This window comes from Paralichthys olivaceus, chromosome 14, assembly GCF_024713975.1.
Source record: "Paralichthys olivaceus isolate ysfri-2021 chromosome 14, ASM2471397v2, whole genome shotgun sequence".
Classification (NCBI taxonomy): Eukaryota; Metazoa; Chordata; class Actinopteri; order Pleuronectiformes; family Paralichthyidae; genus Paralichthys; species Paralichthys olivaceus.
In genome coordinates this window covers 4368510-4388287 of record NC_091106.1, presented here as the reverse complement: position 1 = coordinate 4388287, position 19778 = coordinate 4368510, and the positions used below count along the sequence as shown (strand labels likewise).

The window sequence follows — 19778 nt, the reverse complement described above, 5'->3', positions numbered from 1 at the left end:
CAACTGTGCAACTGTGACACTTTAACTTTGTATTTCACTCACATTGGCAACACACGTAGAAAAGAGACATGCTTATTTTTTAGCCTGCAGTTCAAGTTTGCTTTTTAATACTGAATTACAAGTACATAAATCCCAGTGTAATGAATTGCCACCAGGCCAAAAACAGATTCATAGCAAAAATGACTCCAAATATAGTTTTATTTCGAAATAAAGAATATTGTTAAAAGAAGTTCACTATGTGCTTAAACATGTAAAACATTTCAAAATATATTCAATGAAGGACCAACTGTGTCTTTATAAATCAGGAATAGTGAACAGACATATAATTGGCCCTTGATTTGAGGATGAAGCCTCCTTTCAGACTTTATTTCAAGGGTGGGGTCACACTGCTGCCAATCACCATCACCGATATTAATTAAAACGGCTACTGAAATGCAATTTTTTATATTTCAAACATTTTAAAACAAGCTAAACAAACTAAAGCCAGTAAATCAATTCCACTTGCAGACTTGGTTTTTGTTTGGAAGAACTGGGGTCGTGACACTTTTAGCTCACACACTCCTTGAAAGTTAAAAACATAATAGAATCCATTCCTCACAAAAAGTCCTTTTAAGGTGGCTCCGTGATGGTTGTCAAGAGGATGAGTGGCTTCATAAAACCAAGTGCCGACAGGGACTGTGGTAATTTGAGATGAGCTGCATCGATCTAAGCTGTCTAACCACACAACTAGAATTGATAGCTCTATAACGCCATTTCTATCCAATTCAAGCTGTGTGTGTCTAAGTCTGACTGTGCCAGCGGCTGAAAGCATAACTCATGCTGTCAGTCGTGGGGGGAGATGCTCCATGTTTAGCTGCTTCTGTGATGGTGATGATTATGACTGCAGTTTGATATGAGCCCCAGACACACACACGTAAACCCACAAGTGCTACATGATGATAAATCAGTCTTTTATTAAACCCAAGTCTGCCTCATTCACCTTTTTATATGCAGTGCGATGACATACTTCATATCTGACTGATCAATCCTGCAGTAACTGTGACAAGTGAAACAGGCAAATCTATTTTATTTCATAAAGGATAAAAACAGCATATTGCCTGTGTGACCTTTGACCCTTAAAACAGAAATGTGGGAGATGGGATTTCTTATTTAAACTTAAACAAACTGCTTGGTTTTCAGTGCGAAATTCTTTTCTGCTGCCATTTATCCTTCTCATGGGTTTAGCTGCTCCAAACATACACATAATAACATTTTGTAAAAGTATGTTTTGTATGATTTTGATTGTCTAGTTTAAAATGCAAACATTCTCCACTATGCTTGTTGGACTTAATAGTAAAATCTTAGACTAAAATCATCTTTTTGAAGTAGTGGAGTATGAGTACAGTCACTTTATCTCACATCATTTGATAAACCCTCTCTCCACATCAGCTTTATCCTCTGGAGCCTTTAAGCTACACAGATCAAACTCAAAAGGACTGAAGTCACTGCCTTTAGTGTTGGTTGGCAAAAAACCTGAGTGAAATATAACCTGTACAGCTGTACAGATGTTAAAAGGTTACATGTGTTATACCATTTTATGAATTCTGAAAGACCGAATATCTGAGCATTAAAATGACTGAAACCAGCTAAAGCAGGTAACTGTAGAAAGTGTGGGGGTGAGAACAACACTGGAGCCATGATCTGACAGGACTGTGATGCGGGTGGGGGTTGGTGGGTTTGATTGCGCTGTCCGGAATTTGTGAAGGGGGCGTGTTCAATGAAGTTCTATGTTGCTCTTTAAAAGCTGCAGCTTGCGTATTTGTGTATCGTCTCAAATGAGTGATAAGATGGAATAAGCTGTAAAAACAAAAGCCAATTGTAAAAAAAGAGGAAAGCTCGGGATTGAAACTCTGAAAATCTTTCTGAGACTGTCCCTAACTTCAGTTCATAAATATCCCCTCTTCAAACAAGGTGCCACGCTGCACAATCGTGTCAAGAGGTAAAAATAACCCTGTGCAACATCAGTCAAGCCTCATCCTAGTCTGAACAACCAATCTAAGTAAACCTGATGAAAAGTTACTGAGCCTCACTGAATATAAAAAGGTTTGGTGTTAAGGGACATACTTTTTCAATTGCATGAAATGCACTGGCTTCATATAATGTAAATGTACACCCACAAAAAATAACTGCAGCACTGTTGCTTTATGCTGTATGAATCTGTTTATTTATGTTGATCTTGTATTTGTATTATGTGGATTTTTTTTCATTAAAAGACTTTACATTTTTAGTTTGTTTGTGTAAATTAGAAATTGCAAATGTGTGTATGCTGTTGCCGTTTGCACATTATCTGTTCACATCAGGAAACTGTATTTGTTTGGATGCCTAAATTTATATTATAAAGCACAAACAGCGAATGCTGTCGAGCATAAATCAAATCAGGTCCTTGACTACTTTCCGTCTGTTGTCACGGTGACAGTGATGTCTGGTTACTCACCCTGGTGCAGTTGTTGGCCTTGGGCTCCAACTCAGTGACCTTGGTGATCTGCTTGAGGAAGTCGGACTCCTGCATCCCGGGCTGGGAACCACGCCGCTTGAACATCGCCCGCGGGTTCACCAGGATCACCTGGAGGTTCACTGCAAAACCTGAGGCAGAAACGGGGACGGAGACGAGGAGGTGTTAAAACAAAGAAGGACAGAGGGTGAGAGGGCACGCCAGCATGAATTAAAAGCCCATTATGTGTCTATTATAATCACAGCAGAAGATGATAGAGTGCATTAGTGTATCTAATGACTATGATATGGCTGATATGAAATTCATTTACCACAGGGGTCTGCCATTCTCCTGTGATAATTGTGCTATAGATGAGAAGGAAAGCATGAGAGAGTCAGAGGGAAGATTATTGCACTGGGTTGTATCAAGGTGAGGATTAATAGTTTGCCTGTTATCAGATTTAATCAATCTGATTATAAAGATTGGTGACTGGGATAAAATGGCAATCTGACAATACATCATTACTTTGTCTTACAACCTCACACCGACTTGAAAAGTAAGAAACTATTGATAGAAACATTTGTTTTGCTTCTACAGCTGCAATCGATGACTCACAGGATCTACAAGCTCACTTTATACACTGAATAAATCAGATGCAACAAACTAAACACAAAAGCTAAAGCTAACCATCAACCTCTGTAACTTAACCTTGTGCCCGCCATCATGTGTGTGGAACACGCCATTCACACATCTGATGTGTTGTATGACCCCACGGCAAGAGAGCTGGAGGTGACCACACGATGAGTCAAGAGATGAGACAGAGCAGCCCATCATGGGCTCCATAATGCAAATTGTTTCTGAATGGTCGCTCTGCCTGATGGCAACACACTGGCTTCTATTTTCCTGCAAATACATCCACTGTGCTCTGTTTTCAATCTTATTGTTATTGTCATTTAGAATTTTTATCGACTGCTGCCCTTAAAGGTTCAGTGTGTAGAATTTAGTGATATCTAGTGTTTACGTAACAAAACAGCGGTCCCATGTTATACGTGTGACGAGAGAGCAAAATAAAAAAAATAACAGTTATGTTATCTCAACTGAATGAAACTCAAGTCATAATAAAGCAATTTAAATAAACATCACATGCACACCAATGTCCTTTCCCCCTTAAAATTAAATGGCGACTGCTTATATAGCCCCTTCCATCAGCAGGAACTGACCCCAGACCATAATCTCTTTCTTGTAGGAGCTGTATTTATTATTTAAGATTATTAATATTTCTGATCATATTATTTATTATTATACAGGAAGCATAGCGTCACTTCCCCTGTTTTGTTCCTTCAGCACATGGTAGGAAAGGTGAGTACCAAAGAAAAACTGAACCTATAAACACTAAGTAAATATGATTGATTATGATGGTTTGTGAAGTTTAACCTAACATAATGCAAAACACAAACCAACCCAGGACAGGGTGTCTGCCAGCTGCAACTTAAAGGAAACGCTATTGTGGTTGAAACAGACAAGTGACAAGTAAAGTCAATGTGGATTAAGGCTTCGGAAAAGAGGGACACGTCCTGTCCTCACTCACTTAGTCACAGTGTGCATCTGTGGCTGCCTCAAGTTGTTTTCAAAACATCACTCATTGTCTTTTACAGCTGATAAACGCTGGTAATTGGCCTTAAACTGACTGACCTTTTGTGGTGTGGTCTTTTCTCACCTTATTGCCAAATCTTATTTTTCATGTGATGCACCTGACACGTTGTCCTCTACACGTTTATCACTATATAAGAGTCAACAGTCCCGTCAGGATTCAAATAATCATCTCTGTATACTAGCAGGTTGCACTAGGGAAAAGTATTGAATAGTGTTGAATGATGAAGAATTGAAGTACTTATGGTGAAACTGTCTAGCGGTATGCTACACTGTAGGCTATGCTCCTGATTAACAAAGTGGGACTAATTCCAATGTATAATTTTAGATTTGTTTATTTTTGGCTGAACTCACCCTAATCCACCTTAATCCCTTCCTTGAATGAATATGAATTATAAATTTGGTTTTTACATCAATGTCAGGTGAGGATTTGAGCTAAATGCTAACATCATGATGCTTGCAATGATTATATTAAAATGCTTATTTATTGCAGGGCATGTTGGCATGGTGGCCAATTTTGTTAGGCACGTTAGCATCCGAACAGTATCCAATGAGCACACAAAATAAAGCTGAGGTTGACGTAAATAAAACCAAAGTGTGATGCTATTTAAAATTTAGACCAGCTGGTCGATGTTGGCATTAGATGTCAGTACAGTTGATCCCACATGAAACATATTAATCCAATAGTTGGGTCTGGACCAAAGTGATGGACTGATCAACTAATCAACACTGTCCTCATCCACACTGTGTCTGTACACATACGTAAGACACACACACACACAAAACAATGAATGAGAAAGAAAAACATATTCTGTAATGGGAGTGGTAATTTGCTAATGTCCCAATCTGAATGTGTCTCCTTCTGTTCACAAACATTATAGCAGGACTTTCTCCAGATAAAGTAAGACAGGTACATAGACTTTATGGGTGTGCACGATTTCTTGTCCTCGGTCTTGTTTGTCTTTGAGACCCCACGCTGCAGCATCAGGATACCCCCACTGGGCTAAAAACAAACTGAAACCATCAGCATCTCCTCCCCTTCATTCTCCCTGCTGAGTACCTCTCTGCCTTCCTGATGAGTCAGAAATTGGAAGAGAAGAAAAGACCTACTGTAGTTTAACATTCATTTAAGTTGAAGTTAACTACCTGGGAGATAAAGTTTGGGACAATAACACAATTCTTGCAAGTGCAACATGATGACACATCAATGTTAAGTAGCATATAATCATATTTTTGAGTTATAAGATATCAGAAACGTGTTCCGTCAAATAAATAAAAGCAGTTTATTTCCGCATGCGATTGTGTCTTTAACATTGATCCACCACTTTCTCTACATTTCCTAGCTCACTAGCTCAAGTCATAGTGCCATTTACACTGGGGAGATATCCCCACCACTCTGTGAAATGGCCGAGTTCCGACTTCCAAACATTCCGATGCACGGAGATGGCACAATGTCAAACGTAAACAGACCGGGCTGACCGTGAGAAGCTGATGATTTGGCTCGTGATGAGACAATTCAACTGTGACCAGTGCAGCCTCAGTTCATACACAAACAAAGCAGAGGAGGGGAAATGATGCATGAGGCCACAGGCGCCATTATATGTGTTATTTTACGGCACATTTATGCCTGGAAACACATTCCAATTCATAAGAGGGAGAGAACAGGTACACACGCACGTCACTCAGTCTCACAAACAAGAAAATAAGAGTACAACGGAGGGTAGATGGGCCTCAGTGCTACAGTAACAACATCTCCATTAGCACCGCCGTTGTGTGACGTCAGACAACTGCTTCTCCATGTGGTTGAAATTTCCCAGATTTCACAAGTCGTAACTCTGACTTTGAGTGGCGTTAATTGCTGGCGTCTACTTTTTCAAGTAGAAGGTTGGAAAATCAACATCCGAGTTGTCTGGAACACAGCATCAGAAGACATTTCTTGTGTTTACTGTTGCTGTTTATCACCACTCCCTCATAACTGACCATTCAGGCCTGTTACCCGGTAAAGTCATGCTAAATGACTCTGAAGAAACCAGCAAGCTCAGTGGTTCTGAGTCAAAACCTAGAGAAGATTACAAAGAAAAAAACATATCGATGTTTAAACCTTTCAGCTAGAAGAGTCCTGATTGGTTAATCCTAACTCATGAACTTAATTTGTTTAACATCTAAAAGCTAAGGATGATTTATCACATTGTTTTATTGACTCTGACTAATAAAACTAACTTTAATCGTCTATAAAGTCACAAACTGTCATATTTACATGATTTCCCATGTCCTGTCTTAAAAAGTCCTGCAATTAGCGAGCTAGCCTGGCTGGTAACCAAAGCTAAATGCCTCCAGGCTGTGCTTCAAGTATAAATATGAGACAGGTATCCTCATCTCACTGTCAGAACGAGACAGAATATTTTTCATTTCCAAAATGTCAAATGATTTATTTTGAATCTAAAAGAAAAGCAGGGGCACACACACACATATATTTACGTGGTTTGTTGCTGTTTGACTCTCAAGGTCGGAGTTTCACACAAACACCTGAATGCATCAAACCGGAAGCCTTTAAAATGATTGATGCTTTTTCCTTTAACAGGTAGAACGTAAGATCATCAAAAACATGTCAGGGATGAGGAACACATGGAAAGATCTTATCTCTGTGGTGTACTTTAGAGCATACATAATTTGTAGTAAAAGAGATGAAGCATTGTTCCTTAAATACCAAGTCAGAAGAGTTCAAGCGAGAGAGTAGGTGTGGTCACATTTGAAGCAGAATCTCTGAGGGATGCTGAAGTTTCTAGTTTGGAGCGTGACAGGAGGATCATTTTAAGAAATTGCTGTGATCCTCCAAGCTCAAGGTCTCACCATAATTACTGAATATTTATTCATGCAAATTGTTAGTGGGTGGCACGCCTTGGCAATCAGTGCGATAGTGTGGGAATTCACCCCGAGTAATTCACCATTCTTCCCTCATCTCTTTTCCCTCTCCCCCTGACTGAACCGCTTCTTCTCGGCTGCAGCTGTCCTGAGGTACGAACACATGGCTGGCAGACAGCTGTCCTCTGAGTAATGTGAGTGTCAGTGCAGGTCACACACAGAGAGGGAAACTGCAGACATGCAAATGCATTCAGCTTATCACTCTTTGGTTGAAGGTGTCTTCACATTAATCTGATTTCATTTGAAACCAGTGTCTTATATCAAAAATAATCTCATCCTGATTAATGTTTTAACTCGGATGTAATCTCAGAGTACATATCACATGACCATGTACATGTACACTGCCCGTGTGCTAACAGGATGCAGGTTATCTTTTTGCAATTTGCATTTGTTCTTTAAAACAAATGACAGTGAGGAAATGTTACTGACAGTATAGTGTTGAAATTGTTTTGTATTCACCGCTGGTAGTCTGATAAGACTCAGTCAGGAAGTGAACAGGACTATTTCCAACACTGTTTGCAAAAGTCTCCATTTATGCTCGTCCAGACTAAAATGCAGCCCAGAGTTTTCAAGTTACAACGATAAACTACAAACTAAACTAAAACTAAACAACGGTCTCAGTTTTGGGGAATTGAAAACTTCAGATTAGTGTGGTGACCAGACAAAAACATATTAGACAGACTTTTTCTGGCGTTTTGATTTCACACATGTGCAATAATCTCATACTGTCTTCTCACATGGGCTCACATAGCTGGCTATATTGACAAATACAGTATATACCCGTGGATGAGTCTCAGGGCTATTCATTCAAACCTGTTTAAAGATTGTATTGATGCAATGGCTAATTTAAAATTTGATAGATTTCTATAGAATTTTAGGAGGAAAGAAAAACTCTGCCAAGATTAAGATTTAAAGACCATAACAAAGCTTTTAGAGCCTGATCTAACGCCTATACAATTGTTAGGTCACACTGCTATCAGGTGAATTACTGCTCTGTGTGCGATACTGCAGGCTAATCACACAGATAAATGCCGCTCAGGTGGAGCGGATAGATATGAGAGCAATTACAAGATAGACATCTCCTGCCCTGCAGCCAGCCTCTGTGATATGGAGATCACAACTTCTCTCAACCTTGTTTGCCCAGAGGCTATTGTCCAGACTCTGCACTAACTTTGTCCCACTTTATCCCTGACCCACTCTCAGCGACCTATATGAGTGTATATGTGTCTATTTAATGCTATATTACCCATTTGGAGGAAAAAAATGTTTCCCATCGGCCCTGAGAATGCAGTACGTTACCAACAAGTTGAAGTGGATGTTCGGAAGTAGACTTTCACTTTGTATAAATTGTGAGAGCTTATTGCCTGTTTATAGCCTGTTGCCAGGGGCCCACAGCAATTACACAAACCTGGAAAATGTACTTACATTGACAGAAGGATCCAGAATCTGAATGTAGTTTCTCAGCCATACATCCTTGGGCCCAAAGCATCCTAATGTCTGGTCTTTACTGCACATGAAGACTTGTTGACTTAAATTATAGGTTCACAGTCTCTCAAGTCTAAATCCTCATATTTGTCTCAGATAAACTTTGGAAGATATTTTTTGCTACAAACATGAATTCTGTCCCTTATCTCCAGGTTGGAGGAGCACAGCAAGAAAAAACGATTTCAATATTCAAATGGGCATCTGACTATTGAAAAAATGTGAACCCACAATTCATCCAAAAGTTTCTTTGTGTCAGTATCGACAGTCTGAGGTCCCTCACTTGAGGGCTTAATGTGGATGAAATTGTGTCTGGCAGCTCATGTTCTAACAGGACATTTTCCCCACATACTCTGACTGTTTCTGTTATTGCTACAGTGTAATGCAGCAGACCTGCACATATCACGCAGATGTTGCCAGCATCAATACTGTTAAGAACCATTCAGTAAAATACTTTGAAGGTGAGTTTCTCCATGGAAACACTTGAGGTTCAAACCAGGTTTTACGGAGCAGCCCTGCAGACTGGAAGCGATAAAAGGGATCAGATCACAGCAAGTATGACAAAGGGTTTAAAAGTCCTCATGTCGACTTGGATTCAGCCTCTTTCTTGTGGCTTTCTCAGGGAAAAAACATCAGGGGCAAATTAGTGTCGCTCACCTGCTCGAACTTCTCTACAGCTTCAATTACATGCCATGACATTTTTGTAATGTTAAAAAGAAAGTTAAATAGAGAGTGGATAACAATAAGAGGACGCGAGAGAGCGAGAAAGTAAACAGTAAAAAAGAAAACTATGTGATTCACTACAGTCACATATGGAAACCGGAAATGCTGCAGATTGTGTAACTCTGGGAAGAGTGCTCTGCAATCCTGCCCTGTGTGTTTCTATACATACAAAAAACAGCATGGACTGTTTACAAAGATGGATGGCACATCTTCACTTCCTCCCACTTTCCAGAAATGAAGCCAAAACATCCCGGATGTGACCGCTGCCATCTTGCACCAAACGTAGACTCTTAGAGGCAGTGTCTGCACAGAAGCGATCAGAGGAGCACATGCTCGGCCAATCGTGAGTCTGTCTCAGCTGTCAGTCATTACTTACTATGCCATTTTGAAAGCAGTACTTTTGCGCCATGTCCCTTCAGCTAACATGGAGCAGGGGGGCTTCATGATCTATACTGCAGCTTCACTTTCAAGCAGCTGTCGCATCATCAATCTTAAGATGCAGTCAATGGTGCAGAGAGCAACTGTTGTGTAGAAACACTGAACACCAGTTTTCATGCGTCTTCAGGAATATCAGAGACTCAGTTCCTTAGTTCAGATTCTAAAGCTCGGCTTTAAAATGTAACGGCAACTCTTTTGTCAGAATGGGACTAATGATGATGTCAACTTTGAAAGACTACTTCACCAGCAGAGGCCAACACTGACAGCCCAATGCCAAGTGCAATGCAGAAAGTTTTACAGCCATCTCCATGTATGTGCAGCAGTGCAAAGGGGCAGTTTGAAGGTGAGGTGGGGTGATTAATACAATTTCAGTCCTGTTACTGGTGTCGTTGCTGTGAAAAAGCTACGCCAATTATTTATCTCATCATCTCACCCCATTAATTGTCACAGAAGAGAAGGTTGGAAAGGGACTGGATTTGGTAAACCCCTGTATTCTGACGTGTACTGCTTAAACAGGCAGACTGCAGATTCGTGGCTTGTGTTGTTATTTTGGTGTCATTTGCCTGTGTCTTAATGAAGGGAAACACAGTGGACAGCCGCGCATAATAACACCACACTCTCAAATCTGAGGCAGTCGATGCATCGATGTATCTGTCCTGCTGCCTTCAAACAGCTGCAGGGATTTAATGAACTGAAGGAGAAGATTTTCCTACAGGAGGAAGCTGCTGTGGAAAACAGGTACTGTAGAAATCACTCATTCTAAGATATAGATAAACTTAAACACTACCCAGATGTCCTCTTAGAGCCTTTGAGTACAATTATAAAGTGAGCGGAGCCCAGATTATTACAGATCATCTCTGGAAATGAGGTCATGTTTTCACCCGTCTGTTTGTTTGTTTGTTGATAAGCAAGATTATGCAAAGACTACTTTACAGATTATCACAAAACTTGGTGGAAGGATGAGTATGGTATGGGTCAGGGACAAACTCATTAAATGTTGGTGAGGATCTGGATCAGGAGCGGATCAAGGAATGTTTTTTCTTGTGAGATTTTTCAACATGTTCCATGATTTCAAGGCATAATTCATGTCTCTTGATGACAAAAGATCAGGTATGTATAGGGGACTGATATTTACGAGTGTGTCTGAATTGAAATGTGTTTTCTTAAGAAGACTGTTGGGCCTTGGCGGAGGTATGTACTCTACTGAGAGCCACTCGAGTTGAAATGATTATTGTTGAACTCTTTCAGACCATCAGATGTGAATTTAAAATCTGGAAGAAATGAAAGAACAGGAGAAATGTTTGTCAAAGGTCCATGTGACACTCAGTATTGATCACCAGTGTCGACCTCTGCATCCTCGCCTCGACATGTAACAAATGTTGCTCATCTTTACTGTGAGCTCAAGGACACTCTGAATGAACTGAAATGGGTTCCAGAGCTTCACATGAGCAGACCCATACCACAAATACCACTGCACATTACAATAAACAAGTGAAAACTCATTGAAATGTACAGCTCAGCAAGCATTAGCATCTTTCTGTTCAATTAATATTTTCCCACTCACATCTCACATGTTATTCTGCTCTCTCTGTTCTGCTCAGCTCTTACTAGAACACTCCAGTGCAGGAGGAAGGCACTCGGCTTTGTTTTCCACTACTCCTGCACATTGTCTCTATCCTCCTGTCTGCTCCTCTCATCTCTCCATCTCAGGAGCTGGGTACAAGCACTTGTTTCAATGGGGGTTAAACACTCTGATGTCCCCATCTCAGGGTACACAAGTACCGCTTCAACAAGCGCACAACCATAATTGCGTTGGTGAGTATACATGTGCACCTACATCCAGTTGCCCTGTTTTGCAAAGATTTGTCTTATATATGTCAGCTCGAGTGCTCGCAGGTGTGTGCTTGTGTGTTTCCAATAGATTGCATGATGTAATTGTGTGTGCATGTGTGTGCACATAATTACAGACACAGGCTGAGGTGAATGGTGCTCCACACAATCATTGTCCTGGCTCCTTTGTGTCTTGCTAAATGAGACAGAGCAGTAGATGGGAGGAAGGCTTATAGTGGTCCGCTAACAATACAGTATAACACAATACTATTAGGACACGCACTGGCACTCACTCAGCGCTCTGCAGACACCCTATTGTAAATCCTATGAATAATAATAAGAGTGAATAAAGTTTGGGGCTGTCGCTCGGCACAGTCATTGTTATTCTTGGAGGGAAAAAAAAGCAGAAAGTGCTTCGTAATACAGCCGAGGCTGTAAATCTTTGGGTTGCAAATTGACAGTGTAATTATGTAGAGCAGTGTAAAAGTAAGGCTGATAATTACAGTGTGTGTTTGCGTGTGAGGGTGAGATTAGGTGGAACAGGGAGGTTGGGAGGAGGATGGTGGGATGAGATCTTGGCCGTGGTGAGGCAGGAAAGGTGGAGGAGAGAGGAAGAGAGAATCGCTTCTTGTTATTGTGGTTTAATTAACAATAAACCCCAGGGCAGATCTGTGTGTGTGTGCGTGTGTGTGCATGCGAGTGTGAGTGTGTGCTCCGCGGCGCCGCCCTCAGCTGTGTCCACATATGTGTTTGGAATGATACAAGCATGAAATCATCACTGGTATCTCTGCTTAGGAAACGCTTTGACATTTAATATTATTTGCTGACGAAACCTCCAGCCGATTCTAAATACAGAGCATGTGTGGGTGAAGTGGTGACTGACAGGGTGTTATTATTCGGTCAGTGTGATTAATTATTTTTCTCTCAGGTCAGAGGAAGCGTTAGTGCTGCTCATTCCTCTGATTGAAATGTTGCACAGTACACATGAAGATACCATTAGATTTATGGAGACGTTTGTCGAGTCTTTACTTTACAGATGATAATAACTACAAGACAAATTTGGATGTATGGTTTCTTTCTAAAAACTCTTTCTAAGTCATCAGTGTCACTGCAGTAGAAGTGTGGTGCTAGATTTTAGATCTGTACTTAAAGGATGTGTCAGTCCTTGTTGCGAACAGCGTTGGGTACAGAACTCCTTACTTTTGAGGGTACCAACCAAATGATGACAGTACTACTGAGTTCAGATTCACTTTAAATCATACCGTGCCAGATTTGGGTACTTGAGAATCAGGTGAGAGAGCATAGGCTGTGTATAAAGATGTGAGCTCCGCTTCCTCCCACTGTCCACAAATGTAGCAAAAATTTTGCCATCTTGCAAACATGACATCATTTGGAGCCAGAGTCTGTGCAGTTGTGATCACACTTCATGCGTACTTTGACTTTCTAGTTTGGCACATGCCCTATCTGCTAATATGGAGGCGGCAGGGTTTATGACCTATAATGCAGTAAGCCACAATGCGGCGATTGAGACATTTTGGTCTCACGTTGAGGAGCTGTCATGTCGTCCCTCTTTATATACAGTCCATGTGAGAGAGTAACAGAGTACAGAGAGAAATTGAAAGAGAGAGCGAGACCAACGTGAGATCATTGGGTGGAAGTAATGCCCCGGAAAACAGGAAAAGAAGAAGAAGAAGAGACTAACATGACAAACACAGTGACTCAGGTCGTTGGCGTTCCAAAAGCTCTATAAAGTGTGGCTACACTTTTGCAAAAGTTGATGAAGACAACGCTAATTGCCGTATTTGTAATGTGAAAAGCAAAGTAAGCCATGTTAGCAGATCTGACCTGAGGAAACACCCGGTCAAACACAATAGCTTGAAGAAAGCCAAATATATGTAAATTGTTCTAGAAGACACAAGACTGTCTCAATATAACTGTATACAATATAGAGTACTTCAAGTCAGTGTTTTGTGCCTCTTTGTTTCTGCATTTATTGAGTGGTATAGATCCATTTCCAGCACAACAGTGATCAACTCAACTGGGGATTTGATTTGTCTCCTTTATGACGAGTAAAGAGAAGACAAGTTCTCCATTTTAATTTTAAGACAGTCAAAAGAACGTTCATATGTGTGTTTCCATTTACAAAAGGACTTAATCGATGGAACCAGCAAACTAAATGAAAAAGGTTGTTTGTCATTTTTGTCCAGGACAGGCCATCAGAGCATCATGCGATTCAGTGCTCCAGTCATCAGGGTGACATCTGCTTGATTGTCAGTAATGTCTAAAATACATACGAATGTTTCAAAAGTTATTCATATAAGAATCTTCTGATCTGCCACCAAGAACAGTTTAATAGTCTGGGAAATATGGTAATTTTTAAAAAGCCTACTACTTTAGTGTATTGAAATGTTGATGAAGCTCTAACATCTGAGACTTTAGATTCTGCCCAAGCAACAACATCCTAACTGAAAAGAAATTACACATTTAAAGGCTCATATTGTTTGCCAGGTTTAGAAAAACAGTTGGAAGTTCTCTATCTCACCTTCATTTCTTTTTGGGAGTAGATGAGTGGAGGAGGAAAGATCTTAGCTAAAATCTTACATTTTTATTTGTGGTTTTAGGAGGGGGTGTCATAAACAGTGAATATATATTCACCCAGTTCTTCAGTGTAACATCTTTGCTGGTTTCATAAGGTAAACACTTTATATTCAAATTAAAAAATTAGAGTGCAAAGCTTTAGAGGTGATGCTAAGTGTATACTTTTTCAATTTTAAACAGATATAGGCTCCGTGTTTTCCCCTGCTTGGATTTATGCTAAAACCTTTTCCTGACTCGGGCTCCATAATTGGCCTACTGACATGTGACTGTAACCAAAAAAATAAGTTCATATGCAGTGAACTGTTCCTTTAAGTTTAGACATCTAAGACTACTTAGGAAGAAGTTAAAGTCTTGTACTGTTATATTTCTGTCTCAGCAGAACTTCTGTATCTCCGGCACGTTATAAATCCTTTTCTGGACATTTTGACTTTATGTAATGTGTCCTGTGTTTATTGTCCTGTCTGTTGGAGAGGAGACATGTCATGGTGGATGGTAACAGCTGGGGACCAGAGCACTGCATCTGACCAGTAGGAAATAAAGGAGAAATCAAGTCAGATTGATTCTTTATTGCATCTTTATTTTCTCCTCTTAGCCGGGATGGTGAACATAACTGTTATAAAAGTGTTTTTAATGTGTGGATTCCATCCATGCTGCTCAATCATGTGCCAATTCAAAAGGACATTAAACGTTGAGTGGAAATACATTTGCGGTAAATTGACTGCATTTACATAGCACTTTTCGAGTCTTAACAAAAACTCAAAAGCACTTTACATTATGAGTCACCTTCACACACACATTCATACAGCGCCTCCATATATAGCACAAGTCAATCACATCCCATTTACAGCCATGTTTCAGTGTCTTCCTCCAGGAGGGGATCGAACCTCCGAGCTTCCAATAAGAGGATGACCCGCTCTAGAAATATTAAAACTGAATAGGCAACTTAATAAGGATGAAGTGACTGTTATATGTTACTTAACCATATGTTACACATGCTCAACACATACAGAACAGAACACATGAACTGGTGAGTTTCCTCAGGCTTTATTCTTTCATTTTCACTTCACTCAGTTCTTGATCTGTTTCCTTCCAGTCTGTTACGTTTCAAAACACTCAACAAAACTCCACAATCCTGCTTTGCAATTTTTCTCCTGATCGAACAATCAAGCAAAGTAGCACAGCATCTCCTGTGTGGAGGAGTAACATTCAGAACATTCAATTGTAAAGATCAGATCTCATTTTAGGGCAAATTATTCCATGGAAAAAACCTAAGCTCAATAGAGAGAAAGCAGAGAAAAAGAAACTGCTCATAGTTTTCTGTTTGGTCTCTGCTCGGACAGCCAAATGAGTACAGCTGAGTTTGAACTGTTCTGTAATTTATGAACTGACTAGTACTAGTAATCCAGTTCATCTAAATGAGAAAGAAGCAAGAAAATCCCTACCAAAACAACTCAACTCAAACGTTCTCAACAATTTTCTCCAAATACATATAGCACATATAGTAATAATGCCTGATTTTGATGTAGTGTGTAGTCAAAGTTTCCCTGAAAGCAAATATATCAGTTATTGTCAGACCTTTTTGTGCAATGTGTTTTTGAAAGCACCCCAAGATTCAGACGAAGCCAATTCAATGTACAAATTGTGGAATTTCTCAAAATTCAGAGCGGCATTACCCTGGCACTGTCAGGAATCTGGGTTTTATCTTGGATAAGATAGGCTTTGTTTTTTTGACAGAGGGTTACTCAAAAAGTACACTCCATAGCATTTGTGGCAGTAGTCTAAGTAGTACTTAGTCCAACAATATCAGTCTCAAGAAATTTTGGCAAAAAAGCCTTTAACCCCTCATCAAAGATAGCAGAAGAAGCTCATTCTTGTTCACACTATGAGTGTTTGAAGCTTTGGTGCCGCTTGGTTGAATTTAAAGGGGACGTTGGGTATTGACGGTGTTATGAACTCATTCTGTTTTTTTAATAAATCTAATACTTAACTGCCACTTTGTACTTAGTGACCACACTTTCTCCATCGCTATGGCAAACCATGCAAGGAGCCTGCAGTCTTCTGGTGATTTGCCAGCTAGGGGTTTGTGAATGGCTGAAACTTAATGGCTCTTTAATCCACTAGGAGCTGTCTGTCTACGTGAAGCCGGCTTGGTTTGGTTTGAGTAAATGTCAGGGATTATGAATCAAGCCTATAAACGGTCATTAATGCTCCATTTTCAAGTTTCTGATGCAGACATATAATACATAAGACGGCAATGTCAGAAAGAACGGATCATTCCACAAAATCCTAAGACAGAAAACCCTAGTTATAGTGTATAAATCTGAGGGAGACCATCTTTTAAAGGAAATTAGTTTATTGCGCATTTTAAGTGACAAGGTATGCTACATACAAATTCTGTTAAAATGAACATACGCTCCTCTTAATGATACCTAATATTTACTTATATACATATATAAGGTTATGAGGGGTAGGGGTATAGTGAGGGGGTGGGGGTGGGGGAGGAGATAAAGGGAAGGTGAGAGGGGAGAGGGTGAAAGACAGGAGGGAGGTATTAAGGTGAAGAGGTGCAGGGAGCTACTGATGCTGAGGCACAAGGACTTAATCTCTTTCTAATCCAACTCCAAAGACTTCTCTTCTTCCTCTTTTTCTTCTTCTTTTTCTCCTCCTCCATTTGTTTCTCCTCCTCTTCCAGCTCTTTCTTTTGCTCCTCTCGTTGTACCTTAAAGTCATTGAGTTCTTTCTCCTCCTCCTCCATTTGTTTCCTCCCCTCATCCAACTCTTTCTCGTTGAGTTGTTTCTTGCTCTCACACTCAGCCTTCAGATGATTGTTCATCTTTCTTCCCTTCTTTCCTTTCTGCTTTGTGGTTACCACGCCATCAGAAGTCGACTGCTTCTCCGTAGTCATCAGAACTGCTCAGGGCCATTTATCCAATCACCCTCCTTCTGACTGATTTTCTGTCCTTTCTCTGCTTCCTGTTTGATTATGTCATCGAGTGGAGCTTCTGGTTCGTAACAATATGAATGGTCCTGAAGGAAAGAGGCTTTAAACTGCTTCCTTTTTGGTCGGTTGTCTCTCTTGAAAAATTCACTTCTGCACTAAGCAGCTATCGTCAATATGTTTTACTAACATGTGAACAATGTAAGGGGGTTATGGGCAGAGGCGGACTTAACCATTAGGCATTAAGTTCAGCAATTGCCTTAGCCCCCAAACTACCAGGAGCCCACATCATGAGGATTATTCTCCATTAAATTTCTGCCAATAGATCCCTTTCACCTAAATCTTACACACTGGGCCTTTAATTTGGACCCTGTAATGATTTAGATCTGTGAGCCGCTCCTTACCTGCCATGTCTGTAGCGAAGGGTCTGTCCGGTCTCCAGCCCGTGTACCAGCCCACCACTTTGCCCCCAGACACCAGGGGTCGCTCGTAAGCCCTGCCACCAACAAATCCCACCGGCCAAACGGACACACCTCGAGTGCTTCGCATCTGTGGGGATAAAGAGGGGGGAAGAATATCTGTTCAGATATGATATACAGAACTGCAATCACTGGCACAGAACAGGAAACCGTGAAATCAAACAAGAAGCTGCCCTCTAACATGAAAAATGAATTCAGCAGCTTTTGGTGTAAAAGTCCAGAGGAGTGGGGATCTCCATTTGACAGTTGTGTTGTGGCAGCTTCCTCTGTGGGACTAGTTGAAAGTATGTGTTGGTGTAGTAATGACAGCCATCTAAGGCCACGCTGCTCATTCATCCATATTCAGTTTCCCCGTCAATCGCAATGCAGTTCAGTGGACATGACGTCTGAGACCAAAGGGAGACATCCACCCAGAGTGGGAGCAGTAAGGGGTGAAGAAAGTCAGTGAACCCACATGTGACGTTGATCTTTAAATGAATTACTTGTGTGTCAGTTTGCATGAGTGATTAGAGACGTGTAACTTCATGGGAAATGTGGGTGAGAGCAGCATGCAGAGACTCTGTGGCTAACTGAATAGAAGACTGAATGAAACTGTGCGGCACGGAGCTGCCATCCATTTTCACAGTGAATGAATTTGCACACAGCCAGAAGCAGTGCGACGAGAAAAAAGAGAGGGGGAGAGAAAGAGTGGGCAAGATAAAAGACAGGGAGATGGGAGAGAGAGTGAAGTGTGTGAGGACAGCTGAGTTAAAGTGTTGGAGTGAGACATCTGTATTTCAATGTTATGTGTGTGTGTGTGTGAGAGAGAGAGAGTGTGTGATTCTATTTTCCTGCGCAGACCACCCTGCAGCCCGTTCACTCAGACACTGCTCCTCATCGCTCACCCAAACAGCCTGCAGCCAGTCGCTCATGACAAAACAACAGAACAAAACCAAATCAGTAAGCAGCGCTGCATTACTGCGCCCAGACAACACGCTGACTTCTAGCTTTGAAAGCCAGAGGGAAACCAATCGTATGTATGGCACAATGTATTAGAAGAATTTACAGTTCTGTAGCAAACTTTCCAGAAACCATGAAGAAAGTGTTGGAGCTGAGGACATGACATGTCTGGCAGGAACGTTAAAATACCACAGAGAAAGTATATGTTACATATTCATCAGTAAATTATTTCAGACATATATTATTTTATATTCTGAAATGTTTTTACAGCTTGGCAAATGTTAGGAATACCAGTGACAGCCCAGTGAGTATGTCCAATAAGGTTTAGGAAAGGTTACAGTTGATTTATTAGTGATTGGGAGGTCATTGACAGCTTGATTAAATTATGTCTGCCTGCAGCGCCTCACCAGAACTCAATAAATGGTAAAATTTATATAGAGCTTTTCTAGTCCTGATGGCCACTCAAAGCGCTTTACACTACAGTTTGCCATTCACCCATTCACACACACATTCATACATACAGTGCTTCTATTGGTAGCACTTCTTTTGTTGTTGTTCTATTGGGCAATTCGGGGTTTAGCATCTTGCCCAAGGACACTTTGGCATGCAGATGGGAAGACTGGGGTTTGAACTTCTGACCTTCTGGTTGGAGGACAACCGCTCTACCCCTCAGCCACGGTCACCCCAATAACAGTTACTTTAACTGCAGAGATGAACACACTGCAAACTACAAGTGACTGTGGTACGAGAGCCTCTGGTACATATGGTTAGTATCGTGCAAATGAACCATTAACTTTGGGGAATGTGTGAAAAAGATGAGTGGAGATCAAGTGTCATGGACCTTTGTCAGGTATATTCAGTTTGTTCCTAAACCACTGGTTGCTACAACCAATCAAAAAGCAGTACAACATGTACAACACCCCAGATAAATCACAAACACGATTATTACATCAGTAACATGCCAATGGGGGGGTCCTATCTTACAACTAGCCCAACCAACACTGGGGTATCACTAAATGAGGTACTGGGGCACGGCAAACATGATTTTCTTTAGAGCACATCAACACTGGCATCAGCTCATATCACCAAATTCTCTCGAATCTCATCTTTTCAAGTTGACAAACTTTGTTAGCGTCTTGTATTTTTCAGTTTTCTGTCCGTCACATGTTAGAAACAACATCAACATGCCCACTTGCTCACGGTGAATCCTCTGGATAATTCCCTCCCTGCTGTGTTCTCACATTATCAGGAGTTTTCACCAGGGGGCTAACAGAGGAGAAACTCCAGAGAACACAGCAACTGACTCTGA

The 19778-nt window shown here is 40.8% G+C and overlaps 1 protein-coding gene across 1 annotated transcript in view; it reads right to left on the bottom strand.

Moving 5' to 3' along the window:
- The window catches only part of b3gat2 (beta-1,3-glucuronyltransferase 2 (glucuronosyltransferase S)), a 51636-nt gene that overhangs the window by 10074 nt on the left and 21784 nt on the right, over positions 1–19778 (bottom strand). The window contains exons 2-3 of the mRNA XM_020096493.2: positions 17456–17600; positions 2474–2622 (exon numbers count right to left, since the gene is read on the bottom strand). Of these exons, the coding sequence (XP_019952052.1) occupies positions 2474–2622; positions 17456–17600 (294 nt within the window). The remainder of the gene's footprint in view (positions 1–2473; positions 2623–17455; positions 17601–19778) is intronic.